The sequence below is a fragment of the Aulostomus chinensis genome, chromosome 8, assembly GCF_037954235.1.
Source record: "Aulostomus chinensis isolate RoL2024-O1b breed Wild chromosome 8, RoL_Achi_v1.0, whole genome shotgun sequence".
NCBI lineage: Eukaryota > Metazoa > Chordata > Actinopteri > Syngnathiformes > Aulostomidae > Aulostomus > Aulostomus chinensis.
In genome coordinates, this window is record NC_141327.1 from 17,487,984 (window position 1) to 17,506,575 (window position 18,592).

Genomic DNA, 18,592 nt, shown 5'->3' on the forward strand with positions numbered 1-18,592 from the left:
TGAAATGCTCACCAAGAGCCTCTGACTTCACCAAACAGAAGCACTCCACTGTCCCTGAGGGGCTGAGTGCCATAGTGGCCAGCAGCTCTTAGTTGTCCTGAGGGGTTCCGGGGACAATACAAAGACATAAAGCCTGACGTGTGAGCGCCAGCCTCTGGATGAAGCTGAGGATATGAACGGGACAGCTTTTTGTCACGGACATCTGTAGATCCTCCCAGTAAAGGCAAAGTTTCATTTGGAATAATTGTGAAGCAAAATGTGTGTTCGTGAAGATCGTTTCCAAAAAAGGTCTTCATCTTAGTCAGACGTTTTATGATTTAAAAGGCCAGAAACTTGATAAAATTATCCTTTGTGAAGACAAAAGTATTTTTCCTCAAATGGTAAAGATGTTTTGTTTTTATTTCATGATCAGGGACAAATTCAAACAACTATGGCATCAACTCAACAGCAGGGTTTTAAATTATTTTTTATGATTTCACAAAAAGTTCCTTCACCTTGCAAACAGGAGCAGACATGTGAGCCGATGTCCCAGTTCAGCGAAGCGCCGTCGCTCCTGAAACTCTTGAGCGAGAGATGACAAATCAACTTTTTATGTTCAAGAACCTGCTGATATTAGTGAGTAGGCAAACCCTCAACAGTAGTAAAGCCCCTATCTGGAGCTGGAGCTATACAGTGTCCACAAACCCTGCACATTGGTTTATATCACATCATCATTATTTAACTGTCCACTTAAATGAACCAAATAAAACCTGACAAATACGACAGCGCCGCCCTTCGCCGATCTCACAGTTGCGACTGGAGAGCATCTTCCTCATCTTCAAGCTTCATCAGCGGAGCCGTCTCTTGCACAAGCCAGCAGGTCATGATCAATAATGCAATGATCGAGCGATATGTGGTTTGAGGAAACGGCTGTATCAAAGTGGTTTGAGACGGGCAGTGTGTTAATGTGTGTGTGTGCGTGTTTTCATGGATTGTAATGGGAGAAATACATTGATGTGGTTCTGTTGTGTATCTGGCTGGCAGACCAAACTCGTGTGTGTGTGTGTGTGTGTGTGTGTGTGTTCAGGGTTGGCTCTGGATGTGTCTTCTCAGCTCCTGGGCCTTGTCCTTCAGGTCAGCTCTGCTGTCTGACTGCAGCGTTGACAGCGAGCGCTGCAGCTGCTCGCGACTCTTCACAGACACACAGTCCCACTGTTCACTTTCTGTTCACACACACACAAGAAAACACATCGATCACGCCAGCGTCTATCATCCGAAACAAGCACTGCTGTCCTATGAAGCTTTTTGCAGCATTGATTTCCAATGTGGAAGATGTTGCTGATAAATGGTTGAGATAAAGTGTTAATAGCTTTATAGGAATCCATCACTATCACAATTTGGTCTGTCAACATTTGAAAGGTCAAGAAGGGCAACATGATTAAATTATTTATTCACATTCTAGTTAGCCGATGCGCCATGACTACATGCAGTTAGGGCTGTAAAACAGTTGATTAATTTTCTTGAGTGTCAAACAGCCAGACCGGTTTCCCTGTCAGAATACCATTGGTTTGATCTAATACTATTGGAAAAGTCTCAAAGGGCTCATGATTAAATTATTGATCGGTATTCACAAAACCGTGTGCGGAAAACTGCATCGCATGTCATACATTTGTTCCCTGCATAGAAAGTTAGCATGAAAGTGTAGCTAGTACTTTATAAATTGAACAACCTAAAAAAAAATCCCACTCCAGCAGAAACAAGTCCAACCTGACTGCCATTAAACCCGATGAAAACACTGAATAAGAGACTGGTGGTGGAAAAAGTGCGTACCTCCAGTCCTCTTTACGATCAGGTCCACTACAGACAAAGCTTCCGTCCTCACCGACGAATAACTTTTGTTTTCTAGTCCAGAAAAAGCATAAATGTGTTGAGGAAGTCCATAAATGTTAAGTGTACAACACAGAGCTGTGCAACACTGAGGGACGTACCTAAAGGGTAAGTGAGAGCAGCACAGGTGTCTGTGAGGATCTGAGACAGCGCAGCGACATCTTCACTGCCTTTCTCCAGCAGCAACAACCTGCAAGCACAGAGGCATGTAATTATACATGGAAAATTATAACCACTTTATGGAAACACAGAATAATAGCTGATATGAAATGAGTTTATGATCTTTGGCCCTCACCCCTGGAAGTAGGCCTTCATGGACTGCAGAACAGTCAGCTGGACCTTCCAGGTGCTCAGCTTCAGCTTCTCGCACATCAGGCTGCACAGCTCCACCTGGAAAAGGGCTGCAAACACACACTCTGTTCACCTTTTTGATCTTTATTAGTCTCCACCACTCCTTTTGCCTTGATGTATTACAGTAACAAATTCTCCTTTTGTTGGTTGACATTTTTGCTTGAACCCAGCAGACCCTTCAGTGACTATAGTCATACCTATCAAAATACTAAGAAAATAATATTTTGAAAATGACTAAAAGGAGCATCGCCACAGTAAACTGACTGATCAGTATCTCAGTCTGGTATCACAAGACTGTCTGTGATGGAGAAACACGGAGTCACTTACTAAACTAATGATTGAATGTAGGTCAAGACTGATGCAACATTCACAAACTTGTCGACAGCAGATGCTGAGAGACTGATTGGTAGATTCTGAGCAGGAGACGATGGGAAAAAATGCATTTGTGGCTGGGATAAAGTTGTGCGTAAGCAACAGGTCAGTTTTGTGTGTGTGTGTGTGTGTGTGTCGACATCTTACACTGAGTCTGGGGGTTCTGGGGCCAGGTCTTTCCCAGTGTCTCAAAAGCACAAAGCAGAGCTTCAGTCTGCAGCTCTTTCTCCTTCACATCTCTGTCATCGTCATCGTCCTCCTGTGACCTTGGCGATGCACCACCACTCTCCGGGCAGCTCTATGGAGAACGTTACATGGTCCATGATGCAACACGACATCACAGACAGGTAGAACCAAACTGGTAGATGTCAACGTACCTTCTTGATCAGAGGGAAAAGGATCTCGGCAATGTCACTGAAACGGTCCTCTTGGCTGCTGTGAAGAACATCGCCTGCACAACGCAGAGCAGCCATCTTGTACACCGGACTCTCCTTACGACATTCCTTCAATACAAGCTCCAGGACCTCAGAGATGGTAGGCTGGCCTGTGCAAGGCTTCTGTAGCTCTGTGCTGAGAGCCAAAAGAAGAACAGAAGCAATAAAGCATGAAAAGTAGATTCAGTTTGTAGTATAAATGAAGTGATAATAATGCGAAAATGTAAAAAAAAAAAAAAAAAAAAATTACCTGCATTTCGACACAACTGATCCGATTGCTTTCAACAGCTCCTCCTGGAGAGAGAAACAAAATGCATATTCATACACAATTTTAACAATAAATTTCCATAATTTTTTCCCACATGAGGAAAATTGGAGTGACCAACACTCTCTTCATGTTTGCACATGAAAAACAAACAAAGAAAATACCGTGTCAGAGTTAATCAGTGTACGTTGAATTAAAACTTATCATAACGTACTTGGTTTGACAAAAGGTGAACATGTACTGAAGTCAGTCAATAGCATTTTCTCGATTGATCTTAACTGAAGCAGTGTTATTCAGGTATTTGTGAGGACAATTTCCACGACTTTTCCAATATTTTAAAATTTTATTCATTTATCAAATTACTGACTTAAATATTTAAGAAAATACAAGAAAGTTTTCCAATAATAAAGCTGAAAATACGCTTTGATCATTTGTTTACTAATCCCATGGCTAACAGTGAGTAGGCCTGTAGCGATACACTAATCTTGCGATACAATACACGATACTTGGCTCACGATACCATTCGATACACTTCCATCCTTTTATGAAAGATTTTAAAAGGGACAAAGTGATTTTGGTGACATCTTGTGAGAGTTCCATTGACTTGGATTGAATTAATTGAACTGAAAGCATCAATTACACAACATATGGCTCTGACTGGCAGCTTGCAAATGCTGGACAAAATGAATCAAAGATGTGGTGAGAAATTTACTTCCATTTATTGAAACTGAGTGCAAATTGTAGCTTGCAAGCTTTTGAAAAGTAAAGTGAACAATGGAGAGTTTAAGTGCAGCAAATGGCCTTCTTTGGCAGCTTTTTTAGCTTGATACTGAACATATGAGGTAGCTACTAGCCAATCTAGTCACCAGGTTAACTAAAAATAAACCATGGCAGCCAGTAATTCAATTCGTGGGTGGCAATAGCATAGTGGAGCTCCATCACGTTCACCATGCGCTTAAAGATGGTGTTTTCAACCACCGAATAAGGTCTCAAGTCCTGACAAAGTAGGCAATGGACTCCATAATTTTCCGCGACCTCCTTGAAGAAGATGGGAACTTGTGGCAATCACCGCCGTCACTGTCCAGCATGGTTTGTTCCAGGTGGAGCCACAGCTTCTTGGGCTCGGTCTCAGTTAGCACTACCTTGTCAGGGTGATGACGTTTTAGGTGGGCTCGCAGGTTGGTGGTATTTCCAGAGTACTTAACGTTTGTGTGGCATCCAAAATATGGATATGTATCACAGAATTGATCAAATTGCTCAGCCCTAACAGTGAGTACAGCGTATAATTCAGAGTCAATGTTGGATTCACCAAATTTATCTCAACACAGGATGTGACTTGATAAGTAGGATGTGATCTTTCTCCTCGTGTCATCATCAGACTTTTCATTTACCGTGACCATTGCATTAGCAGTCATTACCTTGCCGGCCCATGTGCGCCCAGACAGCCCCTGCATCAGAGCCGTCAGCACCAATCCTAGGTGTGGTGCTACCAATGAGCCTGTCTGCTCCTTAGCAACAGTTGCCATGGCAGCTGCACCCTGAGCCTTCATCTTCCAGGACTGGGACTGCAGAGCCTTCTGTGTAATAGCAATCAGCTCTGTCATGTAGAGTCGAATGCCTCCAAAGCTTCCTGGCATCCAAGAAAAGTTTCGAGGGAAAATTTTATTACGGTCAGAAATGTGGTTGATCAGATTTTCTCAAATAAAAGCGAAGAGTTGTTCTGTGGTCTTTGTTAACAATCGTGCATATTGCTCACCGGGGACATTCTCCTGCCACACCTCCGTCCACAGTGTAGCATCATGGCTCTCTCCTTTCTCCTCATCAGGACCCGGAGCCTGGTGCATTCCTAGGAAGGCCAGCGGCAGAGCCACACCGGCGTGGCCCTTCAGCACATCTGGACTGTAGTGGCTGATGGCGTGCACAGTCAACGCACAGGACGACTTGTACACCGGCTCTGTGTTCAGGTAGGAAAAAAACAACAACAATCATACATGCGGGAAAATATATTTTTGTTTACAACAAGAAAAAAAACAAAACGGTATTTTCTGCTGTCTCACCTTCTTTCTCCAGGTACCAGGTGTGAAACTTCAGTAGCAGTTTCTCAACACTGCTGTCTTTTGCTGTCTGATGTACCAAACAAGAGCAACAACCCATGTCACAAACAGAAATAAAGAGTAAACAATGTGACTGAAAATCATTTTAAAACAGCGGTTCTTACCCTGACCAGATGTCCCAGAGCAAAGGCAAAGGCTTTCTGTACTACGGTGCTTCGGTCATGGATACCACTCAGTAGAGCGCTCATCAGTTTACCTGAGAACACCACCACCATCACTCTCCTTCTTTACTTCATACGCATTTTTACCAGTTAAATGTGAAGACATTTCTCTGGCTCTGAAACAAATTCCTGTGACCATGCATTCTCTGACAAAGTTAGACGTTAGCTTCACTCATTATGTTATGTTTCTTTTGCCCTCAACAGAAATATCTGCTCAGAAAATTCAATATTGTCCGTGGCTCAAACTGTGAAGTACATTATCTTCACTTCTCAAAAACATCTGGCTTCGTTGCTGTTTCCAAAATATCTCCAGGCGTGTATGTTATTATTTCTTGGCTGGACAAAAGTCTGTAGCTGTATTAAAGCAACAGGTTTGAGCTGTACCTGAGTAAGGGGTGAGGTCCTGGGGACACTGCACTGTGAGGGAGACAATAACACTCGCACAGCCCCCCTGTGGAGAGAGACAAAGAGGACATATGGAGTTCTCAGACTTGGAACACTTTAATCCTTCTGTACATTTGAAAGAAAATGGTCAACACATGAGAAACAGTCGTATGTGAAAAACAAATGAAAAGTATCACACGTCTACCTTGGTGCCCAACCCGACTCCACTTTTAAGCAGCTCACAGAGCCTGGGAACCAGTTCTCCCAGTACTGCGACGTCCAGGTGCTGTAGACACTGAGCACAGCCACACACAGATGGATCTTAGAGACTTAGAGCTTCTTGTCTGGCCAAGCAGAAACCTCACAGTGTGACCTGTGTGGGATTGTAGTAAGACAGTAGACGCTATGAGTTTACCATATTTATGGTTTCCATCATTGGAGAGGACTTGGCAGCACTCAGCCTGGCAGCATCCATGGCACTCTGATGAGACGGGAATAAAAAAAAGTGAGCCATCCAACAGCGTCCTGGGTTACCGGACTTGACAGGGGTGTTGACGATACCTTTTCCTGCTCTGTGGCTCGGAGGCTGAGGTAGTTGAGGACCTGAGGTTCCAGGGTGCTGAGGGCCTCGAGCAAGGCCGGAATGAGTCGGGAAGCATGGGGCTTTAGTCTGGCACCAGCCGTCTTACTAATCTTCACCAGGGTCTGGATACTGGTGGAAGAGAAGAACAGGTTTGGCTGTGAAAGTCACACTGATGTGACAGAAATGGATAAATCGTACAAAATATGAGATGGGATGACAAACTGCTTTCTACGTGCGTCGCTACTCATTGAAAAGTTGGTCCAATTATGCTGTACATATATACGCTACATATTTTTTTAACAACCTATTCTTTTTTCAATTTCCCTAAAAATTCAAAGAAAAATGACACCACCTGTTCCCAACTTAAGAAACAAGAGGCTGAGAAGCTGATTTGGAACAACTTCCAATGTGTAAAAACAGCATCTAAACAAAGCCCCTTACCTGAGCGAGCGAACCTCTGAAACGTTGCTAACGATGCCTTTTTCCAGCAGGGTAGGCAACAGCACTGCCACGGTTCTCTGAGCTGCAGAACCTGTAGACTCACACATACGAGTACACACCTGTATGGAGAGGGAGAGGATGTCATATGTATATACATGAACACATACACAGTGCAGTTTTGCGATGAGTAGGTTTACCTTACTAAGAGTTTTCAGAGTTAGGTCTGCAGCTTTTCTCACAGATTCCTGGAAGGCAAAAATGAGTCAGAATTACAAAATCCCTTAAAAATATAATAATGGAACTGAGCTGGCTTTATACAGAGAAGACACGTTGTGAGCAGGAAAATCAAAAGCGTCTTTCACACATGTAGTTTGTTTGACTCGGTCCAGATCAACAGGCCCAAGTAGCATCACACTATTGTTGCCTCTTTGTTACATTACATGAATAAACTACAAAAAGACAATTATGTAACAGTTAGCTTGTTGTGTTAATTAGCTATGGCATAACCAGCCTTTCATCTCACTAATTATCACACTGCAGCCTCTCCTGCGCGCGCGCGCACACACACACACCTCATCCAACTCACAGCGCACTGTGTTTTGGTTCACCTTGTATATTGAGTCTAATATGAAGTCTGTTTATGTTCTCACCTGCAGTGAACCAGATTGTGGCTCGCTGGAAACTGACTGAGCCCCACTTTTCCAATAGGACCATGGTCCGACTCTTAGTTCAATAGTTATTTTTTTTGTGCTCACCTTAATGTCATCAAGAACTCTGAAGAGAGTCTCCCACATTTCTGCCAAATGATCGATGAGGTCATCGGCTTGGCGGCCACGAATCAGGTCATTTAGAGCCAGGCAGCTGGGAGGGTATAGGTTTTAATATTCAATATGGTTGATATTTAAGTTGATATTTAGTGCCTTTCAGAGTATATATAAGTTCACCTGGACTCACGAACTCTCCAGGCATTGCTGGTCAAGTTGGAAATGACATCCTGCAGTATCTCCTTCAGGTACTTATCCACCTGAAACACATCAGAACAAAAACATATGTAGCATTTGAGTAAGATCATTCTGAGGATAACGTTCACGTGCTTGTTCATGATGAGAGTGCAGGAACATGTCCTACCAGGGTCTTATCAGTGACTAAGGCATCCCAGATGCTGGTCATGGCCTGGCGAATACTCAGATTGGGGTCAAACTGGTAGCGGTACAGACGGGGGACAAGCTGCGGGAGGAACGGAGCCAGCTGCTCTCCAGCTTTGGCTGCGATCATGTGGAACCCAAATGCAGCTCCCTGGAAGGAGGAAGGATCAGATGAGATACACTCACAGGAAGGAGGCGCATGGTTTGGAATGAGGAAAAGTTAAGATACCTTTCGGGAGTTCCACATAGCATGATGATTGGCCAAGTTCATGAATTTGTAGACAAGATCTGGTTGGTTCAGGTCACTGGCCAATGAGCAGAGCTCCTTGTATGTGGACAGGTTGTGGCTGCCAGGAACAAACAATGAGGGGGAACAATAAGTCAATTTGGCCACAGTGAACCCACATATAATCTGCTCACATTCAGTGTATGTACAACATTGACAATCACATCCAAAAGATGGCAGTATAAGACTTACCCATCAGGTGTTTTTCCCAAGCCCTCTCCTTGAAACACCTCTGTGTCTTCTGAAACAGCATGCTTGATTCTGTTTGGAGAGATAAACAATTCTCTAACTGGAATGTTCCTGTGGTGTAAAATGTTCTGATCTCTGGAAGAATCCAATTCCTTCATTCCCCTAACTCAGTCACTCACCTCTTCCCCGTCATGAGCGTTTCCACCAGCGTAGAAACCAGTTCCTGCTGGTCACCTTCCCCACCCATCTCATAGACCAGGCCGAGGCCTTTAGACGCCACATCCTGACTCAACTCTAAATTAAAAGAGAAGACATCTTGAGTAAATGCTGAGGGTTCTTTATGTTAAAAAAAGCCCTTATTGGTTGAAGTGATGAGATGGTCAAGATAGCAAATTAAGTCCACAACGATCTCAAATCTTACCGTCTGGGTCTGACAGAACAGAGATGAACGCCACCTGAATCTCTTTCAGATGAGACTGCAGAACAAAAAAAAAAGAAAAGAAAAGAAAAAACTTTCTAGTTTACGGCGTGAATTTGATTATACATACACAGAAAAGTGTGTATCTACTGTATGTGTTATTCAGACCAATAAACTGCATCATGAACCACAGTGCTGCCCTGACAGACACCTCCTGAAGTGACACCTCCAACTCCTGAAGAGGAACTTCGTATTGGGAAACTTATTCAAGGCATGAAGTTCTCATATATTTCCCTCAATTAATAAATACAGAATGATCAACACGTTGTGATAGAACAAAACACAGAGTTTTGAAACTAAAAAGATTATATCCGTTTTGGAGTTGATGTATAAAAAGAATGAAATAGAACCCAATACACTCAAATGAAAATGTGCAAAGTTTACGTAGAAAAACAATCTTACTACGTAACTATTGATTAGTTTTTGATTCAGGGCCTCATTTACACACAACACACACCTTAATTTCCTTGTGTTGGCTGAGCTTCTTGACCAGGGAGAGCAGCCAGATGCAGGCTGCCTGTCGGACATGAGGGTTCTGGCTGGGAATGTACTTGGACAGAATGGAGTTGAGGACCCAAGGAACCACGTCGTTGTTTTTCACATCTGACAGTGAGAGAGAAAATGCTGTTAAAGCATCATTTTACTGTTTGAACTTTGAAAGAAAAAGTCCAGTCAGGAAAAAAAAGCTTTTAGTCAAACGTTCCATACACCCACCAACGCATATGTGTCACGATACTTTGTTTAAATAATCATCTGTTGCACATTCACAAGCATAGTGTGAGTGTGTGCGAACACACACGCGTGCACACACACACACACACACACACACACACACGCAGAGCTAGAAATGTTCGTTGAACCTTTATGCGGAGGAAAGTGCCCACAAGCATCTCTCATCCAAACAGACCACTTTGGTCTGGGCTTCAAACGTTGCTGAATGCAGAACTTTTTCAAATACTGTTGATTTCTTCAAGCATGCAAATACAATTCAAATGCTTACAACAATCCTTACTGAGTGGGGGGCTGTACTGGTCCTCTGTGCAGGTCCATGGGTCTCTTGCTGCTCCGGAACTGGTGCCTATTGCAGCACTTGTGATTGCCTCTCCCACTGTGAACTGCAACTCTACCTGCTTGGCCTTGAGAGACAGAAACACAAAACTTTTTCAGATCATAATCTATACGGCGCATGCTGACAGCAACATGGATGCAGATGATGCAGTCAAATTACAGACTGCAATAGCCACGGTAGCTAAAACTGAACAGATTTATGCATCGACTTGGGGAAATCTGACTACATGTTTCCAGTCTCTCGTGCCTGATAATACCCATATTCCCCATAAATCATCTGTTATTTCAAAGCTTTTGTATTATTAATACTACTGTCAGTTTGTTTATTACCTCTACAGAGTCCATGAGTCCCTGCAGCAGCCTCTTCTGGTGAGGAAAATCTCCGTCTCCCACCGGCAGGTAGCCCAACGTCTGGATTGATCGCTCCTTGATCTGAAACAAGACAATGAAACAACAACAAGACACACTCAAGATGATTCAATAAACCTCCACATTCCCCTCCCCTGAAGATGATGGAAGTTCCCACATAATTAGCTGAAGACCCGATGATGTACTGCAGCAAGGAAAAATTGCGCACTGCTGATGAATTTGTCACTGAACTCCCAGCTTACCTTGCTGCTCTCCTTGCCAGAGGGGATGCGAACCAGCAGGTTTTCAACAACAGACAATTTGGTGAAGCCTTCGCCTTCTACAGGAATCAGCAGGGTGCCATTCCGCCCAATTTCTCCTAAAGCTGTACATGCTGCTACTGCCAGTAGTGCACTACTGCTGTCGAGGAAAGAACCTGGAAAGACAAAGCCACGCAGTTGCGTGCATGACAGAGTTTGGAATGAGAATGTAACATTTTTTTATGCAGCATGTTTCAGAAGATAAAACTGTCACAGGAAATAAAAGAAAACTTGTAATCAACAGGAAGTAGTCACACAATTGTTAACACACCAATTGTCTTTGTAACCATGGCAACAAGTTCATCATCTTCCTGTAAAGTGATGCTCATTTGCTGCTCCATGTTGTGGGTAGTTTCACCAGAGGTGGCGGTTTTTTTCTTGCTCATGTACCTTCCCACCATATAGCCAAGAGCCAGGATGGCACCATGCTGGGTCTCTGGACTCTAAAGTTTAACCCGAAAATAAATAAAAAAAATTACAACAAAATAATAATGATAATAATAATAATAATAATAATAGTAACTATTATTATTATTCTTCTTAAAAAAAAACAATAAATGATTATGCTCTGACAACTTTACAACAAGGTAAACATGTTCAAATGCTACATAAAGACAAATTGGCTTACGTGGTTGTCTTTGGTAATTTTGACCAGGTTGTGCACAGCTGTCTGCAGCTCATTGCCAGTCATGGTGGAAACCACCAAGGCATACAGCTGAGCCGCCAGCTCCCTCATGTCCTCCTTGTTTGTGTTCATCAGACTCTGGAGAGGAAAGCATCTGTTATTGCAGCTGAATTCTTCGGTGGTTGTCAAGAGTGAATTAGTTTCATGCTTCTGTGAGACTGCAGCTGTTTAATTTGACTACTTGTTTTGAAGTGCTAATATACTAATGAATTAGTGAAAAGGAAATGTCAACTTGGTATTGCCTCTATCCAACATCTAAATAAATACTCACTTTAATCCAGTCAATTTTATCAACAAACTTGGGAGCCAGTTTCTCTGGGCAAACAGACACCACCTCCAGTAAACAGTACATAACAGGGATTCCTGAAAGGGAATTTATCACAAGTCCAATAAACTACCAATAAAGAGCATTTCACACCATCATAATATCACTTTTGATTTTATTTTATTAAAATATAAACTTTATGATGAATATAGAAATACTAAGATTTTTAATAAATGATGTACCCACATATTTTCTGTACCACTGTATTGATCTTTAATGACTGTCCCTAATAAACTATATGTAGTATTAAAAATCAGTTCAAATGTTCTAAGGAGCCTATAACAATGATGCTGCCCAAGGTAATCTTGCAGTATTATAGCCGAGACTCTCACCTCCTACAGCAGACAGCAGCTGCTGCAGCAGATCCATGTACACGTGTACAGGATTTGCTTCAGGGCCTTTTGACACTGAAGACTGAGGCTCGGAGGCCAGCAGTGTACGGACGTAGTGGCCGATGGCTGGTGCATCATCCTGCATGTCTGCCAGGCGTGTGGACAGAGGCGTAGCCCCTGCACTGTGGGCTAAACACATCCTCAGGTACAGCACAATCTGGGGGGTAGCAGGGGAAAGAAGTGGAAATGAAGTCATGTCTGCAGCAGGTGATCAAATCCAGATCAGTGACGTAACAGGTTGATCACCATCACGTTTACCTCTCCAAAGGCAGATGGGTTGAAAGGAATAGTGGAGGTTCCAACAATGTACTTAGCTGGAGTCTTGATTCTCTGAGATGCCTGATGATGACAACATGAAAAAACAAAGAAAAACAACATTTTTTTTTCTCAATGTCATTAACAGCACCAGGTAACAAGGAGTATCAAATTAAACTTGAATTAGCAGTGTCCATGTTTACTGTGACACATAATATACTGTATGAATGTAGTTCAGACTTTACAAGGCACTTCACACTGACCTTGACCTTTGGCCTCCAAAACTTAACAAATTCATTACTGAACCCGAATGTATATAAATGATTGTAATATACAGAAAGATTTTCAAAATACATAATAACTCCGGCCATGACTGATGCCAAAAATGAAAAATGTCAAATATGCATGGAGCCTGACCTTATCCTGGACATAGGCCACCATGTCAGGAAAGGAGGGGATCGGCTTTGGTCCCTCCTTCTCTGAGCTCTTGGTTGGAAATGCCCTCAGCACCCTCTGGGCCTCCCCACTCACCTCCTCCCTCCTGGAACAGACAACAGTGTTATGTTCCTATCTTAAAAATTAAGACCGACCCTTATTAACACTAAAGCATTTTATTTAAATTCTGAAAATGAATTGAAGACTTTTAAGTTTGTGTGGGAACCCTGAATCAAATCTGAATACTACATAGCTCATTAGAGAAACGTGTTTCACCTTCATTGTAAATATGACATGATTTTAAAAAGTGCTTCAAGGAGTGGTTGTTTTTTTTTTCAGTTTTTGTTTTTTTGGGACTTACTGGTCGCCTGCAGCCAGCAGCAGCAGGTATCTTGATGGAACATGATCAGGTGCAAATACCGTACTGGCGAACTTCATGGCCACCTGCCGGACCTGTACCTCAGGCTTTGAAATAAAATAAATAAATAAATTTGAAACTGAGATAATATTTCTCTTTAGGAGGTGGTTAATGTGCTTCTTAACTCATCAAATTCATCTCTAAAATTGCATATCTACAACAAAATAAAGTCTTCTCCATCACCTTCACAATGTATGCAGCCACCAGGGCCTCCATCAGGTTTAGCAGTGCCCCCTGGAGGTTGGCATAAGCTCCAACCATCATAGATAAAGCCTCCTGAATGGCAAGACGAACATCGGACTCCTCCTGAGGATTTTAATCGAAAATGTATTAAATTTTAGTAGCAGATATCCCCTGTGGTCTCCTTTGACTTGAGGCTAAGAAACCTTTCACCAACCTTGCACATGGACTCAAAAAACTGCTGCACAAGAGCGATATCCTTTGAAAACAGTTGTGGCATGCGACTGCAATAATAGTGAGAAAAAAATATATATATTTCATTGTTTAGATTCCAAACCAAGACGGCTATAATTAAAAATCAATCAATCAATCAATCAATCAGAACTCATGCTGAAGTAATACCTTGAGAGCTTCCCAACAGCAGAGTATGCCACACAGAGCAATTTAGGATCCTACAGAGATGCAGGTTGTTGTAGTAGGTGAACAAGGAAACTTAAATCGTGTGAAAATGCTCTTAAATTTTAAAAAAGTAAAAGTACAAAGTAAAAGTTGTACCTCCTTGTATTCGTTGATGAGCTTAGTAAGACCATTTAGCAGCATCAGTCCTAAAGGCTTATTAGTGTCAGGGCACCTGAAAACAAAGCAAAGAAACAACTCTTATTTTCCAAAAAGTAAATAAACAAATGAAAAATCCAAAACCAGAACCATTTGGAATAGAGGGGGGGAAAAGTGCATTCCTTACACCATGCAGATATGATGGACAAACTGCAAGGTGAGAGAGAGCAGTTTGTTGTTGGTGTTGGCTCCAAAAAGTCCATCATAGACAACCTATGGAGAGAAGGAGACACGGACAAAAGATTGAGCGGTTCACTTTATGAGGAGGGGAGTCATTTTGTTAACCTCAACGAACCTTAGCAACAGATTAAATAAGGATTCCCTCAAATGAAAAAATAGCCCCGTTGGTCACTAAATGTCTGCAAAAGCAGACTCAATAAACCTACCTGGATATTAGCTGGGAAGCACTCTGCAGCAAGGCGTGACCGTAGAAGGTGTGGCAGGATCTTCAGTTTGACTCTGGTGCTCACTGGCTCGTGTTTCAGCTCTTGCTTCAAAGTGCCACCCTGGTACACATGTATTAAAGTTTCAAACAGTTGACGTTTACACTAAATCACAGTGACATTTGAAAGCCACAAGAGTGTTGACAAACCTTTGTTTTGAGAGGAACATCCCCCAGATAGACCTTGTACATCTTGTTGATAATCAAAGGATTGTTCCAGTCAATAATACTGGAAGAAATTAGGACAGGTATGGATAAAGATGTTCGGGTTTAGATGAGAGATGTCACCAGCCTGATGAAGACTGGGATAAGAATGAAACGCTTCCAGATAGACTGCGGTAACTTGAAATTACTTGGTGTGAAGCAACTGTGGACCAGAGAGGTAATACTAACCTCTGTTTGCTCTTCAGCTCCAGGTCTGCAGCAGTGGCCACGCTGTGTCGGGTGTCACTGGACGCCACCACCAGGTGCACCACAGTCTCAACTTCTGGGACTTGCTTTGCTTCGATGAACTTGACAATCCCAAGTTTACACTGTGCAAAACAAATACGGAATGAAGCCATTAAGCTTAGATTCTTAGTGAGATGTTTTTCATTTCGCAACTGGCATCGAATTTGTGCTCCGACATTTTAGGACAGAGATGAACTATGATTAGAAAAAAAAAAGCAGCAGCAAAACCTGATTAAAAAAAAAAAAAGTCATCTTCCAGCTTCAGTGGTATCACCTGCTCTAGCTGCTCAGCACTCCACTGAGCCTCTCCAATGACCCTCTTGGCAGCATAGACATTCATCCCTGGGGGAGGCTGGGGGAGACCCTGACCGGATGCACCCCCCACCCCCTCTCCAGGACCTCCTTGGGAGGAGGGAGACGGGCGGGTCGGGGATTCATTCAGCACAAACCTAAAGTGGCCAGAGAAAACAGGAGTTTACAGCTTTGCTCAATAACTACAAAGTGTAGTTCAAACAAAGTAAATTTTCTTAAAGTTCAACCCCCGAGACCCTGCTCCACACAGGAGGAACTCACCCATACGGCATCAGTAAAACATCTAACATGAACTCCAGCAGCAGCTGCACCGTCTTTGGTCGCTCAGTTAAGTTGAATGGAGACGCGTTCTTGGAGGCATCGGCCGGGTATTTCATGTGGTAAAGAGTCGGGATCAGCAGATGCATGAGACTAAGAGAGGATGGCGAGAAATGCAACTATTAAACTAAACGATGAGAGAAATAAGGAAGGCGAAGATAGTGTACAACTTTAAGTATCAAATATAACTCGGGCGCCACCTCACCTGTCCTGCTGTGGCTGTGGCTTGCCTTCCATAGCGGTAAGCAAGGTGGGGGCCAGCTCACACTGTTTTCCCACTTCCAGGCGAGGGTAGCCCATTTTTATATAGATGATGGTAAAATTCTGCAAAAAAAAAAAAAAAAGAAAAAAAAAAAGCCATGACTCCTCTTGTAATTTACAGGCTGCTGTCCAGACACCCACAAGATTCATTACAGACTACAGTCAAGATTCATTACACGAATGCATTTAGACCAATTTCCAAAATTAGGACGAGTACACAATCAAAAACATCGACTATTATCATATAATGACACTGCTATATACAAAACTCCAATCCAGTCAGGTGGTTATGGATTAACTAATATATAAAGGTTGAATGTGCATACACATTTTAAAAATGCTCCTTTGATATTAAATGTTGTATTTTTGTTGTACTGTACCAAAAATGGTTGATGGTACAATCAATACATACTACACGTGAGTCTCCATGAGTACTACATTCTAAATAAGAGGCTATTACCGTAACAAAGGAGGCGGCTGCAGGGTCTTGGTACTGTACGAGCAAAGTTTCTACTGGTAGCTGAATCTTGGGTCTGCTTTTTATCCTCTTGTTCAGGTGGACCAACAACTCCATCACCTAGAAGGAGAAACACAGAATGTATTTTAGAAGTAGTAGCATGTGAGAGATGCAATGTAGTAGCAAGCGAGCGAGGGAGACACAGACAGACAGAGTGAAATTGCTTACACAAATGTGCGCATCAGGGGCAGCAGTGCATATCTACATCAACATGTACCTCGACAACTGGAAAAAAAATACTTCAAAAAGTATTATTTTCATCCTTCATTTCGTCAAAGATAGGGGTCTTGATCTCTCCGAGACATTTTTCACCCTGCGTTACTTCTTGGTGTCTCTCCACAATGCTATATATCATTAGTGTGAAGCTCATGGAGACTGACTACCAACAGCAGCAAAACATCTATTCACAAACTCTCAAAGGCATTGTCAAAAATAATTCACACCTTATGCTGGCAATAGAAGTACTCTATTTTGTTTATTTTTAGCTCAACTCAAAGTGTTCAAGGAATGCTGAGTATACAGCTGGATAAAGAAGACTTGGAATATACTGCAAGATGCATTTGAGATTTTGTAAACTGATGTTTTGGACAGTTTTACTGTCTGGACAAGCTAAAAATATGTGACTGGTGTTTTCTGGTAGCGAATTCTGGAGTCATCAAGAAATTATGCAGGGAAGAAAAATGTATTCATGATATCAGAGCACCTAACTGTGAGTACCTAAATGCAGCAAGGAAGAGATATTATTTAAGGGGATGGTTCTGATGCAATGAAACTGCATTTAATCCCATCTTTATGGTGTGACGCGATGCAGCATGGACTGAGTCACCGTAAACTGGGAAGGCAGACAGACAGGCAACACCCTTCTTACTTTCTTCCGCACACCCTCTTGTACACTGGAGAGTTTGAGGAGCACAGGGGGAAGGAACTTAGAGATAATGTCCTGGAGCTGTTCATCTGTTTCTGCATGGCCCAGCCGAAGGAACACACGTTCCAGTTGATCTGTCAAAGACACCTTGATTAATTCATACGCTTCATTTTGGGGTGGTATGTGCAAATGCTAAATATAAGAACGGTCTGAAACAACAGCTCAATCAATTCGACAATAGCATACCATGCAAATATGGTACAACCCACTGGGTGTATGCAAAATGGTCTATACGACCTTCAGCTTTATCACCAGAGAGAAAAATATCTAAATTTAGGACAATACACTAAAAAGAGACATAGCCATCATCACGTTGCTCGGGTTTGACTGATAAGCTCGTTTTGTCAGCTGCTGTACTGCAGCAACCATCCACCCAGCCCTGCCTTCCTCCTCCTGGCATGCTTCACCAACCAGATTCAACTGACAAACTAACCACGCATTTCTCCGGTTCTATTTTACAAGGTTATTCTGGTAATGACACCTGGCACAGTACAGCTTACAAACTCTACATAGCCAGCCGTTCAATTCAAATCTCCTGAATTTGCTTGATAAAACTGTATTTATAACCTACGTGACAGTTTCATTTTGACCATGACTGGGCAGACGGCCTTCTGACGATAGCTAGCTAGCTAGCAATAGCTAACTAGCTAGCCATCGTTTTTGTCCCGATCTTTACATACAAATAGCTATATCGTTAGTTAAAAAAACACCATACTCGCTCATCTTAAACATTTCTGTTATTTCATATATCTTATATAACAATAAGCTGGAAATTTAAGGGGATATTAATCCTCAATAACGCAGAGAGAAACTTACTGAGTTCATCCTGAGCAGCCATGTTTGCAGAGAGTCATCAGCGACCCCTAGAGTTGACTGCGTGCTACTGCAATAGTCAGAGCCACTCCTCAGCAGCTGCTTTCTCCTGGATAACGGCCTCTCTCTCTCTCTCTCTCTCTCTCTCTCTCTCTCTCTCTCTCTCTCTCTCTCTCTCTCTCTCACACACACACACACACACACACACACACACACACACACACACACACACACACACACACACACACACACACACACACAAAGTTATATCTGATATAAACCACAAAAATGTGTAGACATTGCCCGACACAGCTTGATATAATAAAAGTAATTTGATGACTAACTACACGACTGACGAAGGAAGAATTTTGTTTGCAAAGTTTGCACTACCATCTGACTGACTACATAATAGACGAATATCATATATTGTTTTTTACATTTTTT

General features: G+C 42.4%; 1 protein-coding gene across 1 annotated transcript; it reads right to left on the reverse strand.

Moving 5' to 3' along the window:
• Nucleotides 1-378: 378 nt before the first annotated feature.
• On the reverse strand, nt 379-18,358 carry ecpas (Ecm29 proteasome adaptor and scaffold). The gene is made up of 49 exons (XM_086211362.1): nt 18,152-18,358; nt 17,279-17,409; nt 16,354-16,470; nt 15,838-15,956; nt 15,576-15,725; nt 15,277-15,451; nt 14,946-15,085; nt 14,703-14,781; nt 14,497-14,616; nt 14,238-14,323; nt 14,051-14,126; nt 13,898-13,947; nt 13,713-13,779; nt 13,499-13,621; nt 13,259-13,362; nt 12,880-13,003; nt 12,466-12,546; nt 12,148-12,364; nt 11,762-11,853; nt 11,434-11,568; nt 11,077-11,248; nt 10,749-10,921; nt 10,468-10,569; nt 10,082-10,205; nt 9,527-9,672; nt 9,013-9,067; nt 8,771-8,885; nt 8,595-8,663; nt 8,346-8,463; nt 8,100-8,267; nt 7,916-7,995; nt 7,727-7,832; nt 7,169-7,216; nt 6,972-7,090; nt 6,509-6,659; nt 6,363-6,428; nt 6,153-6,242; nt 5,948-6,014; nt 5,507-5,598; nt 5,346-5,412; nt 5,045-5,242; nt 4,707-4,918; nt 3,274-3,317; nt 2,967-3,159; nt 2,737-2,887; nt 2,162-2,267; nt 1,968-2,056; nt 1,810-1,881; nt 379-1,202 (listed from the first exon to the last, which is right to left on the reverse strand). The coding sequence occupies exons 1-49, from the start codon at nt 18,171-18,173 to the stop codon at nt 1,063-1,065; spliced, it is 5,541 nt and encodes a 1,846-aa protein (XP_086067488.1). The 5' UTR covers nt 18,174-18,358; the 3' UTR covers nt 379-1,062.
• Nucleotides 18,359-18,592: the final 234 nt, after the last annotated feature.

Coding starts and splice junctions, on each gene's coding strand:
- ecpas (XM_086211362.1), bottom strand. CDS start 18,173: ATGGCTGCTCAGGATGAACTCA. Junction 11,569..11,761: donor ATAAAATTGACTGGATTAAA/GTGAGTATTTAT, acceptor TTTCCTCTCCAG/AGTCTGATGAACACAAACAA. Junction 6,429..6,508: donor GAGCCACAGAGCAGGAAAAG/GTATCGTCAACA, acceptor CCGTCTCATCAG/AGTGCCATGGATGCTGCCAG.